Source organism: Rhinolophus sinicus, chromosome 14 (assembly GCF_057876585.1).
Source record: "Rhinolophus sinicus isolate RSI-liver-muscle chromosome 14, RSI-T2T, whole genome shotgun sequence".
Classification (NCBI taxonomy): Eukaryota; Metazoa; Chordata; class Mammalia; order Chiroptera; family Rhinolophidae; genus Rhinolophus; species Rhinolophus sinicus.
Window position 1 is genome coordinate 165,544,013 of NC_142514.1, and position 23,729 is coordinate 165,567,741.

The window sequence follows — 23,729 nt, forward strand, 5'->3', positions numbered from 1 at the left end:
TCGTTTCCAACGCGTTCTACAGCGAACTCCTAGGTTACTGGGTGATTGTTTTGTGGGGGAAGTTGTCTTTTTTCAAAAGACCTTTTGGGATGTGGGGGCTTGCTTGCTCTGCATACAGAAGAAATCCTAAGAGCTGGGATTGCACCACCCACACCATGCACCCCTTGCTTGCAGAAACCTTTGCCCCTCCTTCTACACAAGGCAGTCTTCAGCTTCAGATCCAGCTGTTTGACACCTATTGTCCCCGTTTGGACGCCAAGCAATTTTGCCTGAAAGACCCTAGCTTCGACTTCGTTGAAAACTCTAGGCACCGCTCAGGCAGCTTCCCCGGGGCTGTCCCGACCTTCGCCGAGCGGCAGCGCCCAAAGGCGGGGGCTTGGGCAAGGGGGGTAGGAGGCCGACAAAGCCCTTTCCCACTGGCGTTCGCGCCGGGCAGCCCGAGAAGCCGCGAAGGTCCCCGCCCGATGCTTCCTCCACCCCCCTGCCCCAGAGGGCTGGCTGGCTAAGTCCCTCCCGCTCCCGGCTCTCCGCCTCACTAGCAGCGGCTCTCGGTGCAGCGGGGACAGGGCGAAGCGGCCTGCGCCCACGGAACGTACCGCCACCCTTGCCCCCTCAGTCGCCCACTCGGGATCTCCAGCAGCCTCCGCGCGCGCACGGTGAGCGCCACCCCGGATCGAGGCGCTGAAGGGGAAGAGGGCTGCTGCCCCGAGAGTCCTTTACCTCCGGATCGGCTGGACCTTTGCGAGGGGCTTGCTCCTCAAGTCTCTTCCCACCCCACCCCGTCCCCTGCGGTCATTTCCAGTGCCCTTCTCCACCCTTCTCTGCCTCTTAGCCCCGATCTCTCTCTCTTTCCTCCCTTCCTTGGAAGGCGACAGTACCGACGGGCCCTCCCTGGTGGAGACCGTTGCACTGGCCGTTGGCCGGCGCAGCGAGGCCCCGCCCCCGGCGCGAGCCTCGGTGCCCTGGGGCGGGTAGGCCAAACCGGTGGCCCTCGCGGGGGAGGGGCGGGGCTGGGGGCGGCGCGAGGCCGGGCCGGGCGCCCCGCTGGCGGGTCGCGAGCGCGCCGGCCGTCCCTTCCTGTCCTCGCGGCGCGCGCGGCCTCATCCCCACCCCCACCCGCTCGCTCCGGCTCCCGCCCGCTGCGCGTTTTGTCCCGCGTCTCGCTCCGTCCGCCGCCTGACTCGCCGCTCTTGTCCTTTCTCCCGCTTTTTTCTTCTCTCCCTTTACGGTCTAAAGATGCCCTCGGCCACCAGCCACAGCGGAAGCGGCAGCAAGTCGTCCGGACCGCCACCCCCGTCGGGTTCCTCCGGGAGTGAGGCAGCGGCGGGGGCCGGGGCCGCTGCGCCGGCTTCTCAGCACCCCGCAACCGGCACCGGCGCTGTCCAGACTGAGGCCATGAAGCAGATTCTCGGGGTGATCGACAAGAAACTTCGGAACCTGGAGAAGAAAAAGGTGCCAGGAGTTGGCGGGGAAGGAAGGGTTTGATGTTATGACACTGCCTGTAGCCTTCACTGTTTCGGTCTCCGGCGCTTCCCCTCCCCCCCACGTTCGGTGTCCACAGTAAACCGAGCTTCGTGCCCAGAAAACGGGCTCCTAGGGGAGGTGCTTGTCACCTGACCCGGACGCGGCGCTGTCCCCCCCGGTCCTCTTGATTACTGTCCCCCTGCTGTGGGCCAGGCCTTTTGGCCTTTTGGAGTGGGATGTGTAAGGGTGGGGACCTGTCCTGTCGCCAGATTTCACTGTATGATGCCTTCTCTCCGTTACCAAGGCCCGAATTCTTTGACTAGGGCCAGCGGGGAGAAACGAGGTCCTGGTGTGGGGGCTCAGGGCTCAACGGACTGCCTCGTGGAGTTGGGATGGCCTACGTCCTCCAGCCGTGGGGTTTGTCCCCTCCGTTACCGTCTACTTGAGGCCTGCTCAGTGCCCCCTCCTCTCCCTTGGGAAAGAAATGTATTTAGGATCTTAAACTAGAATTGCTTCTTATAAAGCCCCATTTGAGTGGGTCTTCGATTTGCTCCCCGCATTTGATGGTCTCCCCTACGTTTCCTTCTTTGTTTCAATTGTCTAGCTGTCTTCTGAGCCTCACGCTCACCTTGATCCCAAGAAGGTTTTCTGCAGCGGCTTTTTGTCCCCTGAGGACCAAAAGAGGGATGGGAGGGAGACTGCACCGATTGAGAGTCCCTGGGGGGTGGGTCTGGGTTAGACCGAGGGCGATCGCTAGGTTTCTGGGCACATGGAGAGAGCGACTAACATGGCGGCGGCTGCGGGGAGAGGGAAGCGCTTTACAGGAGCTGCATTGTGAGCACAAAGCGAAAGCAGGGGGGGAGGGCAGATATCAGGCAGCCGCCGGGACTGGCTTCCCTCGCCCCCCTCCAAAAAAAAATCAAAAAAAATCGAGCCACACCCACAATATTTTGGATTAAATATTTAGCCATTCTATGTCACATCATGAGGTTTATCTTCAAGTTGGCCTTTTGTTTTATGCTTTCAGCCCAGGACAGTGTATCAACTGTTTTAGAGGGACACGTGTGTGTATGTATGTATGTGTAGAAAAAGGGTCTTGGCAGAGTAATTCAACCTTCAGTAAGATTGGAGGTGGAAAAGGAGAAACAAATCACAAATGAGGTAATTATATCAGCAACTGTTATGCAAACTTTTGTCTCTTACCTTAAAAAGAAAAATAATAACTTTCATTTGATAACTTCTGCTTGTCCGCTGCTAGTAAAACATACTACATCTTGAATTTTGGAGGAAGTCATTTAAAAATATTTCCATCTAATAGTATTACTTAAGATTTTGGGATGGTAACTATTTGGCTAAAATTTTGGGCTGTGGGAAGTAACTTGAAGGAAACGGATGATGTTTAGATCGTAATTATTTGAATTGCTCATTTAATGATTAATTTTACATTTTTTTGGAGTTTTTTTTTTAGATTGGATACTTCTCTGTCTCATCTACTTATGTATTGGGAATTTTACTTGAATTTCCTGGACTTTATTTGAAATTGAGAGATGCTCTCTGTGGATTTCTACCTATTTTCTGATCCTTTATTTTGATAAACAAGTGTGGTTTATTATAAGTGATTTAAATAATAGATTTATCAGTATCAACAAGGCAACAAAAGTATTTTAATTGTGGAGTAGCTACATTCACATATGTAATAGAATAAGCTTAGCCAACACCACTATCTCCTGAGTCTGCCATCTAATTTAGTTTTTGCTACTCTATATGAAATTGAAAGTTAAGTATCATTTTTAAAAAATCTAATGCAGTAAACCTGTCAATGTTGGTGGTTGAATGGTTTAACTTTCAGAATTCCTAGGAAATCTGTTTTCTTCTAGGCTGGGAATCAGAAGATAAATATTAATGATGTAACATTTTAGGTATAGACATTTTAATTAGACATATTTTAATAACTGAAAAATAATTTTTCAAAGACGTTAATATAAAGTCAGGCACTGATGAGCAGCCTGCTTCGTTGTAAGGTGACTATTAGAGTCTAGTGTTCAAGTGTATCTGAAGACAACAACTATAGTTTATAAGCCCCACAAAGACCTGAACCATGACAGGTGACTTGATGTATAGGTTTGTATTACTATATCTTGCCTATTCTTCCCTGCCTGCTATTGTAGGGGAGAAAGTTATTACAGAAATTATAGATTAGGCTAGTAATTACTGAGAAATTCCCTTGAATGATGGAGGTTTAACAAAATACACAAAGTAACATGTATTTCATGTATTTTTTCTGTTTAGTGTTTTGGGTGCTAGATAGTGGAAAGGACAAATTATAGTTAAGTGAGGCTTTTTGATAACTAAGACTGAGCTTGTTAAATGGCTAAGTTGGCAGTACTGTTGTTGTGACTTAATTACTATTAAAACTAAGTTTTACATTTTGAGAAACTCAAGGCATTTTTTTCGTTATCTAGGTGATGTATGAAAGGACTTAACTGATGATTTTTCAACAGTCAGTGAGCATTTCTAGTACACCAAAAAAAGAATTTACTGTACAAATCAGTTTTGAACCTTTTTAGAAACTCTTACGGGATGAAGTAAGATACTGTTTATAACTGGATTTCTTTTTACTTCAGTCCACTTAACAACTTGTATTTGAGCTGTATTTCTGTCTTGACCTATTCGTGGGAGCCTTCTGGACAAACTGCCTTTTTCTGTGGGTGCTAAAATCAAGTATCCTGGCAAAAATTACTTCTAGATATGTAGTATCACTTACATTAAGGCATAGAACGTTGAAATAGTTTTATTTCACTTCCTTTGTAAAACAAAGTTATTATTTAATTTTCTAATAAGTCGAGCCATTAGAGGAAAGCTAAGCATCTGTTCAGTGAGAATGCATGCTTAACACTGATGAAATATGACCCAATTATGTAATGCAACTAAATGGCCTGGTAGTTTTGGAAATTTGGGCTTATAAAGACTACGTGAGTGTTTAGCAAAGGGAAGAAATGCAGTTATAAAAAGAGTTTAGTGTAAAACTCCATTTATGAATCTTTTCACTGATTAAAGTATAAGGAATAACGAATTGAGTGATTGCCTCGTTTTCTTCATCAATTTGTTGGTATAGAACTGGGCCCTAGGCTATGCAAGATGATACTTTGAAATCAAGTCTTAATTTTAACTGAAGGGAGAGCTCATTTGTATGGTAAGTGTAATCAGTTTTGATGTAGAATAAAGGGTATTTTAATATGACATTTACAATTGTTGTACTCTTTGTAAATATAACAGGTTTAGACATTAGTGACTTTGGTAGGTGAAAGATTAACCCGTGTTCTGTTGCAAGACAGCCTGGCAGCTTTGTGACCAATATGTGACCAGATGTGTTCGCCAAAGTGTACTGTTTTTCATCCTACTCCCTAAAGTCTTCTTGCTCTTTGTGTCTTTGCAATTAATATTATTCTGAAAAAAGATGCTGTTGTTGTTAGGATAACATTTCTTTCCAGAGCATCGCAGTGTACCTATACTTAGAATTTTCAGTGCAGCTGTTGTACAGAATTTCTTTGTTAAGTATTTTGAAATAAAAACATTCTTAGCTATTTTATAACTAAAATTCTTTCTTGGGGCTAACATCTGAAGTTTTTCTTGACAGTTAAAATTTCTGATGTGTTAGCTAGCTTCAGAACTAACAATGAACTATTCCTCTGCATTGCAGAGAGCAAGATTACTTTGTTTTGCATGCACCTTGTCACAGAAATGAAAGCACTTAAAATGCTTAATTTGTTTCTCTCTGCCTGTCTGGGTGGGGGTGTGTGTGTGTGAGATAGGGAAGTATTTAAATTTAAATTTAAAAAGGAAAAGATGTGAATTCCCTCGTGATAATAAGGATACCTTTTTCTGGGATGAGAGTAGAATCCTAAGTATTACAATGAGAATGGATTGTTTTAATCTGGCCACATTGTTGTACTCTCGCATAATTCCCATGTGGCAAATTCCCAAATGTATAGGAATACATTTTGTGTGACTTAGATATTAAGCATACAATTTGTTATAATTTTATGTAATTAATATCTTAGTTTACATTTAGAACTGGATGAAGATTAGTACTTTCATTGTTTAAAAAGTTAATAACTACTTGGAAAAGGTTAAACTTAAAACAACATGGCCTTAATTTTATTATCATACTGTCATAGAACCTAAGATTTTTTAAGAGCTTAAAGCCATCTTAGAATTTAGTCCAATTCATTTTACAGAAGAGGAAATTGAGATGCTCATGTAAAATGACCCAGGTTGGAATGCGTGAATTCTAAAGTCTTGTAATGTTTCAGAGTTAATTAGAATTTGTAATACTCTGCAGTGTCAACATAAGCGTAATTTTTCGTGTTTAAGCTGATCCTATAGAACCAAATAAAACCTTTTACTTCAGATCCTTTAGAGTTGTTTAGCTTTAAAAAGCTGAAAGTGAAAGAAAAAGCTTCTCATTTCTTCTTCATTGTTAGACCTTTATTAATGTCTTATTGTTAAATTTGTGTTTATAGGCCATCCAGGTAAAAAAAATCCTGAGACTAGCAGTACAGGTAAAGTCCCATGTTGTTGGGACATCCATATTGTAACGAAATGAACTTTTAAAGTTTGAACTCTGAAGCCCCAAATGCACATTTGCCATACTCAAGCTAGGTATGTTGTAGACCAGGAAATCTGGGAAAAGCATTACTAGTAGAAAGGAGTAGATGCGTCACAGTTTCTATCTTAATTCCTGTATTCCAAGTTCCTGGATAATTTTTAGTAATTGGTCCTGTTTTTTGGGGGAAATGAAGGGAATGTACGTAATAGAGAAGAACATGAGGAGTAGCTGAAGAGAAATTTAACCAAAGTTGGAATTGTAAATTGCTTGACTTCTGTTTATTTCTTTGTTTTTCCCACTAGCTATGCCAGTGCTTTTGTTGGATAGCATGAATGTAAAAACATAGATGAAAGAGCTTTTACTGGGCAGAGTGCAGAATTTCATATTTCCTGAGGAAAGGGAAGGTGTGCTTCTTGACCAAGCTCAGCTGAAGTATTCTGTTTCCTTTAACTTCCTGTGCTACCTATTGTCTGTACAGTTCCTTGACATTTTTATAATGCTTTACGTTCTTACCTTATGTGATTTTCTAAATAGGTATTAAGCTTCTCTGAGGCAGGCTATTAATAACATACTGTGCCTTCCGCATGGTATATGCTAAATAAATATTTTCTATTTTGACTAAATCATTGCATAGAAATATTTGTAGCTTCACCATCAAAACCTTGTTAAAATGGATTATCTAAGGGGGAAAATGCATTTTGTACAGAGCTATTTACTTGCAGTGTTTTCTATTAAAATGGACTTTTTCCTGAAGGATTTTCTTTTTGTTAATTTTTTTTTTTAGTGAGTAGAGTTGATGAGTAGGCAAGTAGACCACATTTAAAATCTAGGTAGGTGTAAGCAAGATTTGTGAATAATCTTTGAAAGAAGGACATAAATGATTGAAGCATTGTAAATTATTAGAAATTTCATTGCATTCCCTTTAATACTGTTACTCAAGCAGAAATAACTAAAATACACTTTAATAATTGGGGAAAAACTTTTTGGTCTTTGCTTTAGATGAATTACAGTTCACATCTTTTTAACATTGAACTCCCAATGGAATGTATATATCATTCAGTTGTACTGACTTCTCCTAATGAGTAGCTTGGTGAAAGCAGCTAATTCAAAAGACACCTGTTAAGATTATAAATGATCATTTGTTTTTCAAATACACAAGCTTTAGACTTTTTAAGAATATGATTCAAAGTAAATGATGCTGGAACTCTTTAACATTATAGTTTTCATTTTCTGCTAGGGTCAGCTGCTTCCATTCGTTCAGGCTTACCTGCATAATTACAGCCATGGGCAAGGAATAGGGTTTTTGCAGGATTATCTTTTATCTTTTTTTTTTCTTTTCAGTTGGACAAAAGTCTTGTCAGATTAAACTCCTGGTTACTTATCTGCTTGAAAAATTATCTTACAATGAGATGCTAGATAACATCTAATCTAGCATCCTTTTACCGTGTTTTTAGTGTTCAGAAATTGAGCATTCTGGATAGGTGTTCATTCAGCTCTTCTGCATTAATCAGTCTTCTAGGGCCTGGTAGAGTGCGCATGTCTCAATGAAAGTCTATTTCATTTTTGGACAAATCTTAAGTTCTTGATGTTAGAGTTGTACCCCCACCCCACTGTTTAATACTTTTGTTTTCTGGAACAGCTCAGACTTCTGCTACATGAGAATGCTTCCAGCATTTGAAGATAGCTGTTATGGATCATTTATGGATTGTACTATATGTTCTCTTTACCCTCTTAAATTTTGAGGAAACTTGTTTCTTATTTTTCTTGTCTTTTGTGACTTTTACTAACAACTAATTCTCAGTTGAATTGGTGGAGGGTGAATGGGAAGCAGAGTCAGCTGCCTACCACTATGTGGGCCAAGTCAGAACTAATGTTTCTAGGTGAAGAACAGGGAATGTAGGCACTGGGAGACTTGAAACAATATCTAGAGAGGCCACTGAACATTATGGAAAGTTGGGAGGAAAAGAAATCGTTATCTTCTGTTTTTGTATTTGTCTTTCTACAGGTTCTTTCAGTACTGTAGAAGTGATTTATTTGACCAGGAGACAAAATAAAGTATAGCTAGTTCCTCTTACTACTTTTGTGATTTTAAGCTTCAATTTTAAGTATGTATCCTGTCCCAGTTTGGAGATCTTAATTATGAACAGGAGTTACGTCGTTTCCTGGAAAGCCAAACTAGTTTTTCAGATATTGTCTCCTCCAAATCTTTCTTGCTGTGACTATTTACAGTGGTCCAGTTGAAGAATTTTTGGGTTTTGGGGGAGTCTCTCACCTCTTTGCTATTTTTGATTGTATAATTAAATGTTTTCTTAAATTATTCATTTGTGGAATTTGTTAGATATAATTGTAAGGAAGGAAAGCTCAGGAGGAGGACAGCTATTTTGTATATTCATCTTCTGGTGCCCTCATGGCACTCTACTGAATTTTTAAAAAACATCTGAAATAACTTAAGAGTGAAAGATCTAGGTATATTGTGATTCAGCACCATAATCCTCTGGAGAAAGGAAAGGAGAACAGCAGCAGCAAGGCCCAAATGAAAGGTGGCAACAGCTGGAATCCTGAGTGGCATAATAACGGGGGATAGTGTTGCAGTACAAAGGATTTTTCTGGAATTGATGACCTGAGGCGAGTTATTTAATTGTACTGTCTTTCAGTTTCCAGTTAGGTGAAATATGAGTAATAACAGTGCCTCCCTGATGGGGTTAACTACCTGATGCTTTAAATTTGAGTTATGTCTCAAGTGGTGAATAGTGTCCACTATTATGAGCAATGAAGAAATAGAAGGTAGAGTGGGACTGGACAGCACTTGTTGGGGTAATTATTTCTTGGTACCACATGACTGTATAGTGTTTTGACATTTACTGGGTATTGTCATACCTCTATCCCATGGTTACCCTTCAGACACTGGGTAGGTAACCTGATTTTTATCTTGCTCATACGTGGTGCTTTATGTAAATTTTTAATATATTCTGGATGCTCAGCAGTTTGAAAAAGGAACCCTAAATTGAATTTCAGATAGGTATTTCAAGGTAGAATCTGAGAGGGCAGGTTTTTGTTAATATTGTGGTAGGCATTGTGATGAAGTTGTCTTTTTATGCTAGGAAAATGGCCCCATTCTCCAGAAATATACTTAATATTTATTTTATGTGAATGATATGAGTAGTTGACCAGATTGTCTAATACTACCATATTCTAGCTTAGGGAAGGAAAAAAAGCTGTGTTTTGCTGGAGCTCTTTACTCTTTGCCTCTTCTGTTTTTATTGGAGTTATGGTTAGATCAGCCAATGTGACAAGCAAGTCTTTATTTCTATCTTTATTTAGTTCATACTGCAAATTTTAACCCCAAATGGATAATTTTTCTACTTGGACTTAATTTAAGCCATTGAATAGAAATGTGACAATAGGAATGAGCCAGTTACAGTGGTGTCATTATCTCTGAGTAGTCTACTGCTTTTTCAAAGATTAAGCAAATTGTAGTATTGGATCAGTGCAGATACCACATCCTTTTTCTTATCTCCAAAAACTACTTACAGTGAACTGGGATTGCAAGCTACTCTCATTTTGAAAAGTAGAAAATTAGACCAATTGATTGTCCTAAGAGGCTGAGGTGAACGCAAAATTTGGTGTTCACCACTGAGTTTAATCATAATGTACCCTAAACTTCTGGAACTTTTGGCTCACAGTGCAAGATTTAAAATACTAATGAATGGAAGGTGGTAACCCTTCAGTGTTCAGATCACAAATGGATTTTTCCTTATGCAAATAATTATTAGGTTAAATACGCATAGGTGTATAAGCTGGTCTAGAAAACTACCATTCAAATTTTCTGTGTTTAAACCTGAACTTTTAAGCAACCTATTTCTAAATTGAGGTTGCTATATAATGGTTTGTAGGATCACAATTTGTATAGTATGTTTGATTCAGAATAATTTATTTCTACACTCCACTGGATTCACAAGAGAATTGCAATGTATTTGACTTAGGTGAGTGTTTCTCAAACTTCAGCACACATCAGAATCGCCCAGAGGGCTTAATAAAACACAGATTCCTGGTCCCATCCCCAGAGTTTCTGATTCAGTGGGTCTGGGGTGCTGCCTGAGAATTTACATAACAAATTCCTAGGTGATGACTGACCTTGCTGGTTTGGGGATCACACTGTGAGAATCACTGACCTAGACCATCGTAGGGTCTCTGCTGTGTGAGGATTTCATTAAATGTAATATGAACAAAAGTCCCTTTAGTTCATGTTCCATTGTGATAAAGTTCTGTACACCTAAGCAGCCAGATCTTTTAATGTAGAACAGTTTTATTTTTAATTGTCATTCTGCCGTCATTTTATTAGTAAGTTTTGATGTTTCCTCAAATGAGGGCTGTTTATTAGGAACTTTGACCAGACCCAAGATTTTGCTTTTCTGAAGTTTGGGCAAGGACAAGGGATAGGATATTTATAACAATAGGATAGAAAGTGTTAACAGCTATAGAGGAACAAATATAAAGCTATTATGAAACTTTTATTATGGTTAGAAAAATGTTTCACAAAAGACCTGTAGTTTCCATTCATTTGATTAACTGCAAATTTTCTGATTGGATACCTATAGACACATTAATTCAACTCACTGGGTATAAGGAACTGTGATCTGCTTTTTGAAAAATCCCTGTTAGGGATCCTTGAGATTTCTGTTACATCGTGACTTTTTTTTAACACATTTCTTCCCTCGCAGTAAACTCATTTCTTGTAGTGTTAGTCGCAGTCCTCTTAAATTATTAGTCACAGTGGCTCTTAAATTATTATGAGAAACTAGAAACATGTTACAGTCATATAAAATCAAAATAAATAGATGTATGAGCTGTAAATAAAATCATAGATCCTTATTTTGGCTGCACCGAGGTCTTTTTGCATACTTTCTGGTGATATTCCATGAAGGTTTGTACTGAGGTGAGTTTCACATAGTAGCTGCTTTCCCTTTTAACCTTGTTTGTTCCCAGTTATTGTAGTGGGACAGATTATTTCAAGACTTGTATCTGTTTATTATCCACATGGATTCTGCCTTTAAGGGAATCGGACCGGGTACACAGTGGGGTTGGTGTCGCTTCTCAGTGATGTCTGGGGCCTCAGCTGGGAAGACCATGGCTTGTTTACTCGCATGTCTGATGCCGGGGCTAGGATAACTCGGACACTAGGAATGCTGACCAGAATTCTTGTACAAGACTTCTCTCCATGGCTGGGCTTCGTAGCACGGCAACTGCAGGGGTATTGGACTTCTTATTGGGGCTCTAAACATACCGTATTTTGCCATGTATAATGCGACTTTTTTCCCCAAATTTGTGAGGGAAAAGTAAGGATGCGCATTATACATAGGTAGCACTAATTCCATATCTATATAAATGTTTTTAATTCTTTTATTTATGCTTATGAGTTAAAAGTGTAACTCTAGAAATCAATAATGATATCTGTGTGCAAAATAATACCCTGGAATACGATCATTGGTTTTGTTGAACTTACAACAACTAAGAGTTCTTGGCCTTCTATGATGCATAAATATCATAAATTTGTTACCGGTACAGAGAATTTCTTGTACCTTGTATCTGTTCTTGTGTTTTGTAATTCCATAAAATTTCTTGTACCATAATATGTTAAAAAATAAATGCTAAAATTCCTTTTTAATACAAAAAACAAGTACCTAAATGTAAACAAATAAAAATTTGAATTAAAAAAATTAAAAAGAAAGATTTTTTTTTTCCCCCTGAAAGTTTGGGCCAAAAACAGGTGCGCATTATGCACAGCAAAATACGTTAAGTGTTTTTGGTGACCAGCAAATGGAGTAGAGATGCATTGCTTTTATGACGCAGTCTTGGAAGTTATACAGGATCACTTTCACTGTACTCTGCTGATTGAAGCCCATTCAATACAGTGGCAGGGGAATTGGACCTGCTCTTAATGTGGGAGTGCCAAAGTCACATTGTGGAACAGTATGTGGGACTGCAGATGTGGTGTGGTAGTCATTGTTGGAAGATGCAATCTGCCCGAGACCTCTGGGCTGGGTGAATACTAAATTTGTTATTGTGTAGAAAATTGGAGCTTTTCTATTATCAATAGTTTGTCCTACTATAGGTTAGTACAGATTCATGTTCAAGGATTATTATAGGTTAAAGTCCTGACACTATTCCTGTAATGTGTCAATCTTAACATCTTTTATGTAGCACGAAATTAAAACTTTTATTATACAAACTATATATGTTCATTGCAGAATATCCCAAAGTGTATAAAAAGCAAAACAAAAGGAAAAATTCCACCTATGATTCTACCACTCAGGTACCATTCTTAATGTTAAAAAAAAAAAAAAAATCCATGTTTATTTTTCTACATATATACAAGCATTTTTTCTTCTTTGTTTTTAGGAATTTGATTTGACATCCATTTTGATTGTCATATATGTTTTAAGTTTTCAAGACATTAAATACAGTTAAGCGAGGTATATAAAATGCTACCCTATGAGGGATATATAGTACACTCACTGTGTATTTCTAGGTTTAGCAACAATTTCCATGAAAAATGTCTAATACCATTAAAAGAGAAGATAATAAATGCCAGGTAAAAGCTAGTAGCAGTTTTTCTTTTGCCTCGTAACTAGTTCAGAATTTTAACTGTCCTAGCACTAAATTTCAGGCCCTCCTCCTATTTACATATCTTCTATTCGTATATTTTGAAATAGAGGAATTCTGACTGTAATAGTATTATTATATCCTAAGTTGTAATTCAAAGCAAATCTTGTTTAGTTTTTTAGTTCTTAAAAGTAGCCTACCTTTAAAAAAAAAATGGATGAACAAAGACAGTTGAAGGGTCAGAGGAGAGGGAATGAGTAGAAATCAAAATTAAGGGGGCAAATTTAAAAATAATTTTTATTTAAATAATTTTATTTAAATTGCCTCAGAGTGTTCTAGAGGCAGTTGAGCATATCATTTGCACCTGGGGTTAGGCCTGCCAGATCAGTGTAAAAACTTGATTTTTCAACCAATGGACTTGAATTTTATACCTGTTTAGCTGGTGGCTTATCAGTTGTGTGAAATAGTTCACATAAGAATAACATTTTGGATACTTTCATCAGCCTTTCATTTTTGATGATTATCTTGGTTTTATTTACCTCCGGTATAATTAAGGAATTGTGATAGGCTTTTTAATTTGTGGTAGAACGATTATGCAAGTTGACTAATGTTTCTGGTACAAAGAAAAGGATCATTTGACATAAAACAACTCTAGCGTTTTTAAACTTGTTTCTGTGCCTCAATGCATTTTATCAGAATCTTTGTATTTTGTTAATTGGTTAATTTCATTATTGCTAAAGGTAAGGAACTACATGTTTATAATTTATTGTGATTATTTAAAACTTTTCCCCTCTTGAATAACGTGTTGTACACCTGAAACTTATATAATAATGAGTGTTAGTTATATTTTATTAAAAGTCTTTGAACCCTCTGCCTTAATTTAGATTTGTACTTGTTCCTTCTCCACTGACCCATAAAACAATAACTAAATTCTTGACTGTGTCGCATTACCTGAATATCTTTTTTTTGGGTCTTGTCCAATAATAGTATTGCCTGGGAAACCTCCAAAGTTTTCATCTTAGCTTAAAAAAAAGACCTTAAGCCAGAGATTAATATTTTACCCCCACTTGCATACATTTAATTCCATTTTTGAGAATATAACAAAGCAAAGCTGTTGACTAGTGTACTGCCCATAGCTGATGGCTGGAGGTATCTCATGTTCAAGAGAAATGGATGAGGTACATCAAAAACAATATGCACATAGGTTTATTCAGAAAAAATACACGATTTTTATATTATTCGTTTGAATTCTTTGGCAGGAGGAGGGAGGGACAAAAATTTAACATTTAAAATGTCTGCTAGGTTCACTTGAGTAAACCAGGATCGTAATCAAACTGTGGCCCTCACCCATGTGGGTAGGAGGAACCATGTGCCTCGGTCATCTGCGAACCTTTTTTGAGAAAACTAAAGAATAAGCAATGTGTCATTGGCTTGTAATACAGTATTTGGTATTACTCAGCAGTGGCTGGAGTATTTAAAGTCATTTTTCTAGCTCACTATTAAACTAAGTTATTTTATGTACTAAAACGAGTATATCTAGAAAGTATGCGTCGGGCAAGATTTGAGACAAACTTGGGTTTTGTTCTTTTAGCATGGTTAAGCTAGTATATACTTTCATATGAAATATAACTTTTTTTTAATACAGGGCAAGCTTGATGATTACCAGGAGCGAATGAACAAAGGGGAAAGGCTTAATCAAGATCAGCTGGTAAAGATGTTACATTTTATTAAAGATTTTATGCTTACTATTTTTAATAAAATAATTCTGTGTTTCTTTGTGTTTTCAATAAAGTTGGGTTCTGTCTTTGTTATTTTAGGATGCTGTATCTAAGTACCAGGAAGTCACAAATAACTTGGAGTTTGCAAAAGAGTTACAGAGGAGTTTCATGGCATTAAGTCAAGATGTAAGTGAAAGATGGTATATATGTTTATGAAACATTAAAAATAAGGAAGGCAAAAAATTTTGTTGTTTCTTTGGGTTTTAGTCCTTGCAGTGCTGGATAAGCTCTCCGCAAGGTGAGAGGATTGGATCCAATTATGTCTAAGATGCTTTCCAATTCTGTAAAGTTTAACACCTGAAAGATGCCATTTAAAAGGACTGACTTTCAGGTATGACAAACATGTATAATAGTTATGCTAAGGATCTCATTGTTTTAAAAAATATATGTAAACATGGTAGGCATTCATTTCCTATAGAGTCCTTTATGCTTAATGACCATCTTACAATTCCGTTAACAGAAAATAAAGAGGGTTAAGTAATTGGTAACTATTCTCTGCCTTAGGGATCTTAAGGGACATGGCAATTGATACGTTGCTCTTGTATCTTCTCTTGATCCAAAAAGTGGTGTGTTTTTCCCAGACATCTTTTGATGTGACAAAAGCCTTTGGGAACAGGATGAAAATTAAATACAAAGTTAAATAATTTGTTCAAAGTTGAGACCAGAAAATTAATATCCTTCTGAATTAGTGTTAGCTTATTTGGAGAAAGGGGAACAACATTGAAATATAAAGTTGCCTCTGATTTGGTAAAATGAATAAACAATTGATCATGATGAGAGACAATGCAGTTCAGAGATTAGAAGTTCTGATCCTGGAATCAGACCGCCTATTTTGAATCTTGTTTCTGCCATTTTTACTTAATAGTTGTGTGACTTTGAGTGAGTTACTTAACTTCTCTATTCCTTTATCAGTCAGGGTTTTCCAGAGAAACAGAACCAGTGGGATAGAAAGAGAAGGATGAGAGAAGGTGGGGAGAGGTGAGAGGCTATCACACTGCTTCAGTTTTCTAATCTGTAAAATGGTAATAATAGTCCCTACCCAATCGGAGCGTTGTGCTTAGAAGAGTTTTTGACACATAACTAATGTATTTCATGCACTTAGTAGTGTTACTTATTAAATTTGATTAAAGGTGGAAAATACTGATGATATCTCTCAAAAGCAAAGGAAATTTAATTTACACCCAAGTAGGGATTTGTTCCACTTAGCTTAGGTCAGAGCTTCAGGCTTTATGAACCCTGTCCAATTTCTTTTTCTGATGCTGTACAATTTAATAAAGACTATTTTGGAAACTACTGTAAATGAGAATACTTGTATCTTCCTTTGTTTCTATTTTAATATTAGTGTTTTCAGGTACTTTTCACTGAGTCTTTAACTTCATTGGCAGTCCTTTGATTTAACTCTGATCCTTTGTTGTACTCGCCACAATTGAACACCTTTTTCGTTTTGCATTCAAGAGCTTCTTTAACCAACCTTCAGCCTACCTGTTCTGGTCTTCATGTGCTTCCCTACTTGAACTTCTCATTCACCTAAAGAGGTTTTCTTTATTCTTATTTCTTTTGCTTTCTTGATTTCTTTCCACATTCCTGCCTCTGGCTACCTATAAAGACCTCTCTGCCCTAAAATTGCACTGCCCCCCCCCCCCCCAAGAAAAATAGGATAGAAAGCTCATGCATCTACAGAGTAGATGTCACTTTTTCTCCTTGAAAGGTTTGTTGACCATCCTAGCTTAAAAGAGATCTCATCTTTCTGTTCATATGTACTATTCACTTGGCACTTAATTGCTATCATTTAATCTATGACCCTCTCTGCTGTCATTATAGATTTGCCTTATTATTGCAACCTTCATCATTCCTTCCAGGTCTCCTGTTTCTCCCTTTTCTCCATTATATATGTCCTGTCCTTATTTTGGTTTTCAGTGTCTCAAGTTATCCTAGCGATGCTTGAAAAAGGAGAGACAGAGGGAAGGAATACACTGTCATGACTCTTGAAAAGACTGACTTTTCTTCAAAAGACTGACTTTTTCTGTCCCCAAGCTGATGATATACATGGGAAAGAGAAATATTTGCGTTTGGCTGATGCTCTTCCTTCTACCTTCCCATGGAAGAAAAAGAGTGGAAAGAAGAGAATAGTGGGAAAAACACATTCATGCTTAGCTTTTCCCTATCTTTTACTGCCACCCTTTTCTTTGCCAGCATCCTTTTATTCATAAAAAGTCAGTTTTGGTCACTATTTTCAGTATGTTGGAATTCCTCTGTAATACCAGCAGTGGATTGTTTGGGGCAAGGGAACAGTGGTGGGTTTTGACATCTTTCTCTGAGTCAGTAAGAGGTACTTAAAATGAGAACTTTGGACCATTTTTCCATAGAGGAGATAGATAGCAAGATTTTTTTATTTTATTGTTGCTGTGGTTAGGTTTCTTTTTTAATTGACTCAGGGCCTTAATTAAAAACTTTTATTTTCATATTTTTATTATGAAAAATTTCAAAACTAAAGCAAAAAATTAATGAACCCCCATGTACTCATACCTATCTTCTACACTTATCTCACGGGCAGTAATGTTTCATATATACCCACACCCACTTCCTTATTCCCTGTCTGCCAGATTGTTATGAAGCAAATCCCAAATATATTGTTCCATCGGTAACATTTCCATAGTATAATACCTTTTAGGGAAAGATGTGTTCTGAATTTCTAACAGCTGCTTAAAGTAGATCATATATTACAGTTTAAGTTGGGACTCATCCTTTTGTGTATTGGGGTCACATCTAACTCACTGGATAAAATGTCTTATTTACATTGGACCTGAAATTGATTGATTTTTACAAAACTAAAGGAGTTTTGTAAAACTTATTTTGGTGTCTTATGTTTATATTTTTATGCAGATTCAGAAAACAATAAAGAAAACAGCACGGCGGGAGCAGCTTATGAGAGAAGAAGCTGAACAGAAACGTTTAAAAACTGTACTTGAGCTACAGTATGTTTTGGACAAATTGGGAGACGATGAAGTGCGAACTGACCTGAAACAAGGTTTGAATGGAGTGCCAATATTGTCTGAAGAGGAGTTGTCATTGTTGGATGAATTCTACAAGTTAGCAGACCCTGAACGGGATATGAGCTTGAGGTATAGTGGTATTTGGTAATAGAAATTTCTAAATGTTGCTGTAAGTTGACAATTAAAAGGTAATTAATTAGCTCTTTATTATTATAAGGTTGAATGAGCAGTATGAACATGCCTCCATTCACCTGTGGGACTTGTTGGAAGGGAAAGAAAAATCTGTATGTGGAACAACCTGTGAGTATTACTGACAACTTACGATTTTGTAACTAGAATTTTTAAAAATTAGTTTCCTATTTAAGAGTAATGTTAATAAAAGAAATTTTGGAACTGTATAAATGTTCATCCAACTGTTAATTTTTTAGTTTATTTCCTCTTTGTATCTTTTTTGCTTTGTGTCTGTGTGTATAAGTCAAAACACCAGCAACAACTAACCAAAAATCTGTAAAGGTGGGAGTCCTAACTTAGCATGATTTTGTTTGTAACTTAACTCCGCTTGAGGTGGACAGATTTGATATTCCAGTTTTCAGTATTAGATAGGGACTGGTTTTGTCTTACGGCTGAAATTTTTTGAGAAACGTGATACCGCAAACATTCTACTCATGGCTTTAGTCTTTTTTAAATGTTTTGTAGACTTGTACTAATTTGGGACATTCATTTTTTCTGTTTTAAAAAAGCTGATGTCCAGTTTTCTATATGTGAGCTCCTTAACGTGAAATATGCAATTGTTTATTGATTTTTTTTTTTAAGGATATTTAAGTTTCACTACATCAGTAAATTAGGAAGTTTATTAAATCAGGGAATAGATTCTTGTCTTGACTATTTATAAAGTTGATTTAGCCAAGTAGATTTTTGAATGTATAAAGATAAAAATAACTTCATACCTTGTGTTTAGCTATTTGGTTGAAAAGAAATTAAATTCGATTTTAAGTTTTAATTGGCAAAAACTATGATACAATTTTGAGTGTATTTACTTTAAGGAAGTGGGTAAATTAAATATGAGGAACCAATCCTTTTGTATCTTTTCACGTAAAAAATAATTTTCTGGGTTTAACTTACGTTGTCTATATTTCTCTGAAAAATCTTTTTTGTGTTTTAAGTTTAGTTCTGCTACAAATGTGTACTGAATTCACCACTTGAAGTTTGGAAAGTAATTGACATATGTATAAACTTGTTAGCTTAAAAAAGCAGTTTTAGGTCAACGTGATCAGATTTTCATGAGTAACAACGGTTAAATGTCTAACTTTGTAGCTTGTTTTGGTGTTATTTTCTACCTAGTCTTGTTCCCATATCTTAGGAGTGTAACATCTTTATAGCTAATGGAAAGGTACCAATGTGCTCATATTAGTTTATGTGCATTCAGTTTTTTAAAACAAATAGTTCTGACTCACGAACCTCTGAAGTGTAGGTGTAGGAAAACACATGAAGTGTTCAACATTCAAAACGTTATAATGATTTTATTGTTAATAGGATTAATTTGACAATACTTAGATATAACATGGTCCTGAGTTTTATTTTTCTTTAGCGTGCCTAGTAGGGACCAGCCTTACTCTACATCTGCGATATAAGGCCAGGAAATTGAGATTTTAATTCATGACACACACCTTTGCCTGCTGCCCCGCCTCCTTATATCCTAGTGTACCGAATTCTGACAATTTTATTTGCCTTTTAAATATCTTTTGGATCTGTCTACTTCTCTTTCTCTTCCATTTTTCTGTCCTTCTCTTGTCTAATGCAGTGATCAAACTGAGTCCACCCCCCATCCCTCTTTAAAAGCTTTAATGGCTTTATTTGTGTTACATTTTATATACATTTGTCCTTAATTTCAAGGCCTTGCATGAACTGGACCTCGCCAGTCTCTCCAGACTCAAATTTCCTTACGCTTTTTCTGATTCCCTATGCTTCAGCCACAGTGCATACTTTCATTGTATTTGGCACCCTTCTTCTTTGTACAGGGCTTTGTAAATGCTGTTGCCTCTGCCTTGAAACACTTCTCTCTACTACTCATCTTCCAGATCTCAGCTCTTGCAGCACTTACACCAGGAAAGCCTCTCGTGGTCTCTCCCTGACTAGGTCCAATCCATTGTACTTCTGTGTAGTACTTTTCACAGATGTAATTTTACTGTTTTTGTGAGTATTTGATAACTTCTCTATTGGACTGTAAGCTTAGGGAGGGAAGATACTGTATCTTTTATATACCTTTTTGTAGCACCAGTGCCTAGCACGTTGCCTAACATTTAGTCAGGTGCTGTATTGAATGAATAAATGATAATGGTCAGCTTATTTTAAACTAACTTACTTAAAATACATAAAGATAAAGTTTAATAGGTTCTTGTTGTTCCCTATCATTCTGTAATAAATTTCTGTTATTGGTGGAATTTGATGTTTTAGTAACAGTTGATGAGGTGTTTTTTTTTTTTTTCAACCACAATATTTTATAGAATGTTGAATCTTATTCAAGTCAGGCATCCTCAGATAATCTAACAATATTATTTATATTCTGTTTTTAGATAAAGCTCTAAAGGAAATTGTTGAGCGTGTTTTCCAGTCAAACTACTTTGACAGCACCCACAACCACCAGAATGGGTTATGTGAGGAAGAAGAGGCAGCCTCAGCACCTACAGTTGAAGACCAGGTGGCTGAAACTGGTGAGAACTTCAGTGGATTTGAGCTTTAGTTTAGGGTCCTGGTATTATTTTTCTTTTCCATAAGTAAGATTTTAATCTGTATGCTGCTTTGTACTATTACTTCTTGGAGAGAAGTTTTAACATGGTGGCTCTTAATTGCCACTTATACCTGACCTAGAATAACGACTATTGAAACTAATTTCTTCTGGAATAAGTGGTAAAGAAAAGTCTTTCTAGATTTTTGTAAGAATGATAAAATATAGAAACTTTTAACTATAACTTTGTAAATAAATTCAGACTCGGTGATGGTAAACTGTTTACTTATTTGGAGTTCAAATGAATTGTTAACTTTAAAAAAGATTTCTTACACTCGTGTCATTTTTGACCTCTCAGAACCCGAGCCAGCAGAAGAATACACTGAACAAAGTGAGGTTGAATCAACGGAGGTATGATTTTTGTTTATGCTGACTTTCCTTGTCTGCCTTTCAAACAGAAGTCTCAAACAGTTACTTTGCTTTGCAGTATGTAAATAGACAATTTATGGCCGAAACACAGTTCAGCAGTGGTGAAAAGGAGCAGGTAGATGAGTGGACAGTTGAAACAGTCGAGGTAAGAGTTCTGTTTTATAAGGTGGACGTCTTTTGTCTTTAGTTATTTTTATCTCTCCTAAAAACAAATTAAGATTGTTAGTCTTTTGCATTATTGGTACAGTTGTTACAATAAACTCATTACACAAGACTGTTACATTTAAAAGGTGATTGTTTATCCTATTGATGTTTAATAGAATCACTGATGGTAATCCAATGCCAAAATATTGCAACCTTGTATAACTTAGGGTTAATGTATTACAGTATATGATTTGTTTGTTGTTACCAGTTTGCTCTGTAAAAATCTGGGCTTTCACATGGATAGCCTTCAGGAAAACGCACCTTACAGGGGCTATATTACAGTGTCATCTTAATACTCCTTTCTCACCCCAGTGCTATTCGGTTACCAGGCTCTATTGTCTCAGTATTGCTTATAAAGGAAATTAGGTTATGATTTGCCCAGACTTAAAAGCCAAACAGAAAAATATAATTTTGATGTAATAAAAATTAGTGAGATATTCCAGCAGAGCAGGGAATTTTTGAAAACAATAATCAGGAGAAATTTTTTACAAGCTAGGAAAAAGACAGGGAGAGTGAGCTTTGGCTTTTATAGCTGTTTACATGAAGAAAACAGCTACAGGAAGTGGTAGGCCTTGATGCTATGGCATTGGCAGAGAGCATGGAATGGTTGGCACTCAAAGCTTGATGATAATAGCTAACATTTCTTGAGTGCTGACTATATACTGGGTACTGAGATAGATACACGTATGTATTTGGTATAGATATGTAGATGTACTTAATATAGAAGGCTTAACAGTTTAAGCAAAATACATTATTTTAGGAAATAAGCATAGGTAGTCTTTCTTTGAAAGCAATTTATAAAGTAATTTTTTTTTAAGAGTTTTATTGGGGAAGGGGAACAGGACTTTATAGGGGAACAGTGTGTACTTCCAGGATTTTTTCCAAGTCAAGTTGTTGTCCTTTCAATCTTAGTTGTGGAGGGCACAGCTCAGCTCCAGGTCCAGTTGCCGTTGTTAGTTGCAGGGGGCACAGCCCAGCATCCCTTGCGGGAGTCGAACCGGCAACCCTGTTGTTGAGAGCCCGCGCTCCAACCAACAGCCATCCAGAAGCTCAGCGGCAGCTCAGCTCAAGGTGCCGTGTTCAGTCTTAGTTGCAGGGAGCGTAGCCCACCGGTGGGAGTTGAGTCGAACCAGCAACCTTGTGGTTGAGAGCCCACTGGCCCATGTGGGAATCGAACTGGCAGCCTTCAGAGTTAGGAGCCCAGAGCTCTAACTGCCTGAGCCACCGGGCAGGCCCCCTATAAAGTAATTTTGATATGGTACATGGTGACCCTGTGGAGTTGAGAACACTTTAGAATTATAGCATTGATCAGAATGTTAAATTTGGCATAATTGTGGTCGGTTTTTTAGTAACTTCATTAGTCTACTATTCTGTTTACAGTATAGACAGCATATATAGTTTGGGGACCTGTCATGATGGTAATGACTGGAGCTCTTTCGTTCTTCCAATCCGCTCCTCTCCCCCACTTTAGGTGGTAAATTCACTCCAGCAGCAACCTCAGGCTGCATCTCCTTCAGTACCAGAGCCCCACTCTCTGACACCAGTGGCTCAGGCAGATCCCCTTGTGAGAAGACAGCGAGTGCAGGACCTTATGGCCCAGATGCAGGGGCCTTACAATTTCATACAGGTGGGTGCAGCTTAGTCCCACACTGGAACAGAAGGTTTAAGTGTTTACATTATTTCACATAATGCCATTATATTCTAACTTAACTTGTAGGATTCAATGCTGGATTTTGAAAACCAGACACTTGATCCTGCCATTGTATCTGCACAGCCAATGAATCCAGCACAAAACATGGACATGCCCCAGCTGGTTTGCCCTCCAGGTTAGTAATGGTACATTTTTATGTGAGAAATTAATATAGGGCCAATGCTTTCAGGTTTTAGAAAGTTTGTAAAAATTAATGTTTTTCCTTTTAATGCTTGCTTACCTTTTAATTTGATAGGCAACATTGTTTTTTCCTATACTATGAATGATAACTATAGTTCCATAATTTTTTTGTAACTTTTTATTGGTATATAGACATAGAAAAGTACATGCAAGTGTACATGTGTCAGTTTTCACAAACTGACACACCAGCACCCAGAAATAGAACATTACCAGTACCCAGAAGCCTTATTTTTGTTCCCCTTTGGTCACTAGTTACCCTTTCCCCCAGCCTATGGTAATTACTTCTGACTTGTAAAACTATAGGCCAGTTTTGCCTACTTCTATAATTTATACAAGTTAAATTTTGCTTGGCTTTTTAAATTTCAGAATTAATCTAGGAAAAAAACAATAGAGGTGTCTTTCTCTAAAGGATACTTGTAGCTTTTTAGGAGAATTTCTTTAACATTTTATTACCTAAATAAAAATGAGATGTAACAGTGAAGTGGGGTAAAAGAATGCTTAAGAGGAAAGGGGAAGAGAGAAACCGAAAGACAGTTTTAAAGTTTCAAACTCTTACTGGTCTTGCACCATTATTTGAAATAGCAGCATTAAGTAGAGTTGGTACCTTGTATTGGGTTAAGTGGACCATTAGTAATTTTTTTGAATTTTGTTTTTCTCCCCAAACATGTCAGCATTAAGGGCACTAAAGTGAAATATGTAAGGTAACATATTTAATGTTGTATAATCTTAAATGTCATAAAAGGAGTTGCTGAGGAAAAGCATGTTGAATGACAGTTAATTTGGTAAGTTAAGTTTTCCAAAGTAAAGGGAGCTCATCTCTGTCACATCTCTCTACCAAGAGTTAGAAAACAGATAAGGGTTCGGCCTTCTAGAAAGGAATCAGTTATTAGCGTTCATTTTTTGAACTCTATCAGGGGAAGAAAATAATGAAGTTTTCTTAGCTGGTAAGTTGTGCCAAAGTCAACACGTGGTAGCAGCACTGTTGTATCTCAGGTAATGTTGAGTCCGTTAAAGTCTAGAGTGAAAGTGGGTG

General features: G+C 37.8%; 1 protein-coding gene across 1 annotated transcript in view; it reads left to right on the forward strand.

Moving 5' to 3' along the window:
* Window positions 1-488: 488 nt before the first annotated feature.
* Window positions 489-23,729, forward strand: part of CAPRIN1 (cell cycle associated protein 1) — a 35,310-nt gene continuing 12,069 nt past the window's right edge. The window contains exons 1-11 of the mRNA XM_019738511.3: window positions 489-656; window positions 1,237-1,452; window positions 14,322-14,384; window positions 14,494-14,580; window positions 17,338-17,576; window positions 17,665-17,747; window positions 20,021-20,158; window positions 20,531-20,583; window positions 20,660-20,746; window positions 22,277-22,432; window positions 22,523-22,631. Of these exons, the coding sequence (XP_019594070.2) occupies window positions 1,237-1,452; window positions 14,322-14,384; window positions 14,494-14,580; window positions 17,338-17,576; window positions 17,665-17,747; window positions 20,021-20,158; window positions 20,531-20,583; window positions 20,660-20,746; window positions 22,277-22,432; window positions 22,523-22,631 (1,231 nt within the window). The 5' untranslated portion in view covers window positions 489-656. The remainder of the gene's footprint in view (window positions 657-1,236; window positions 1,453-14,321; window positions 14,385-14,493; window positions 14,581-17,337; window positions 17,577-17,664; window positions 17,748-20,020; window positions 20,159-20,530; window positions 20,584-20,659; window positions 20,747-22,276; window positions 22,433-22,522; window positions 22,632-23,729) is intronic.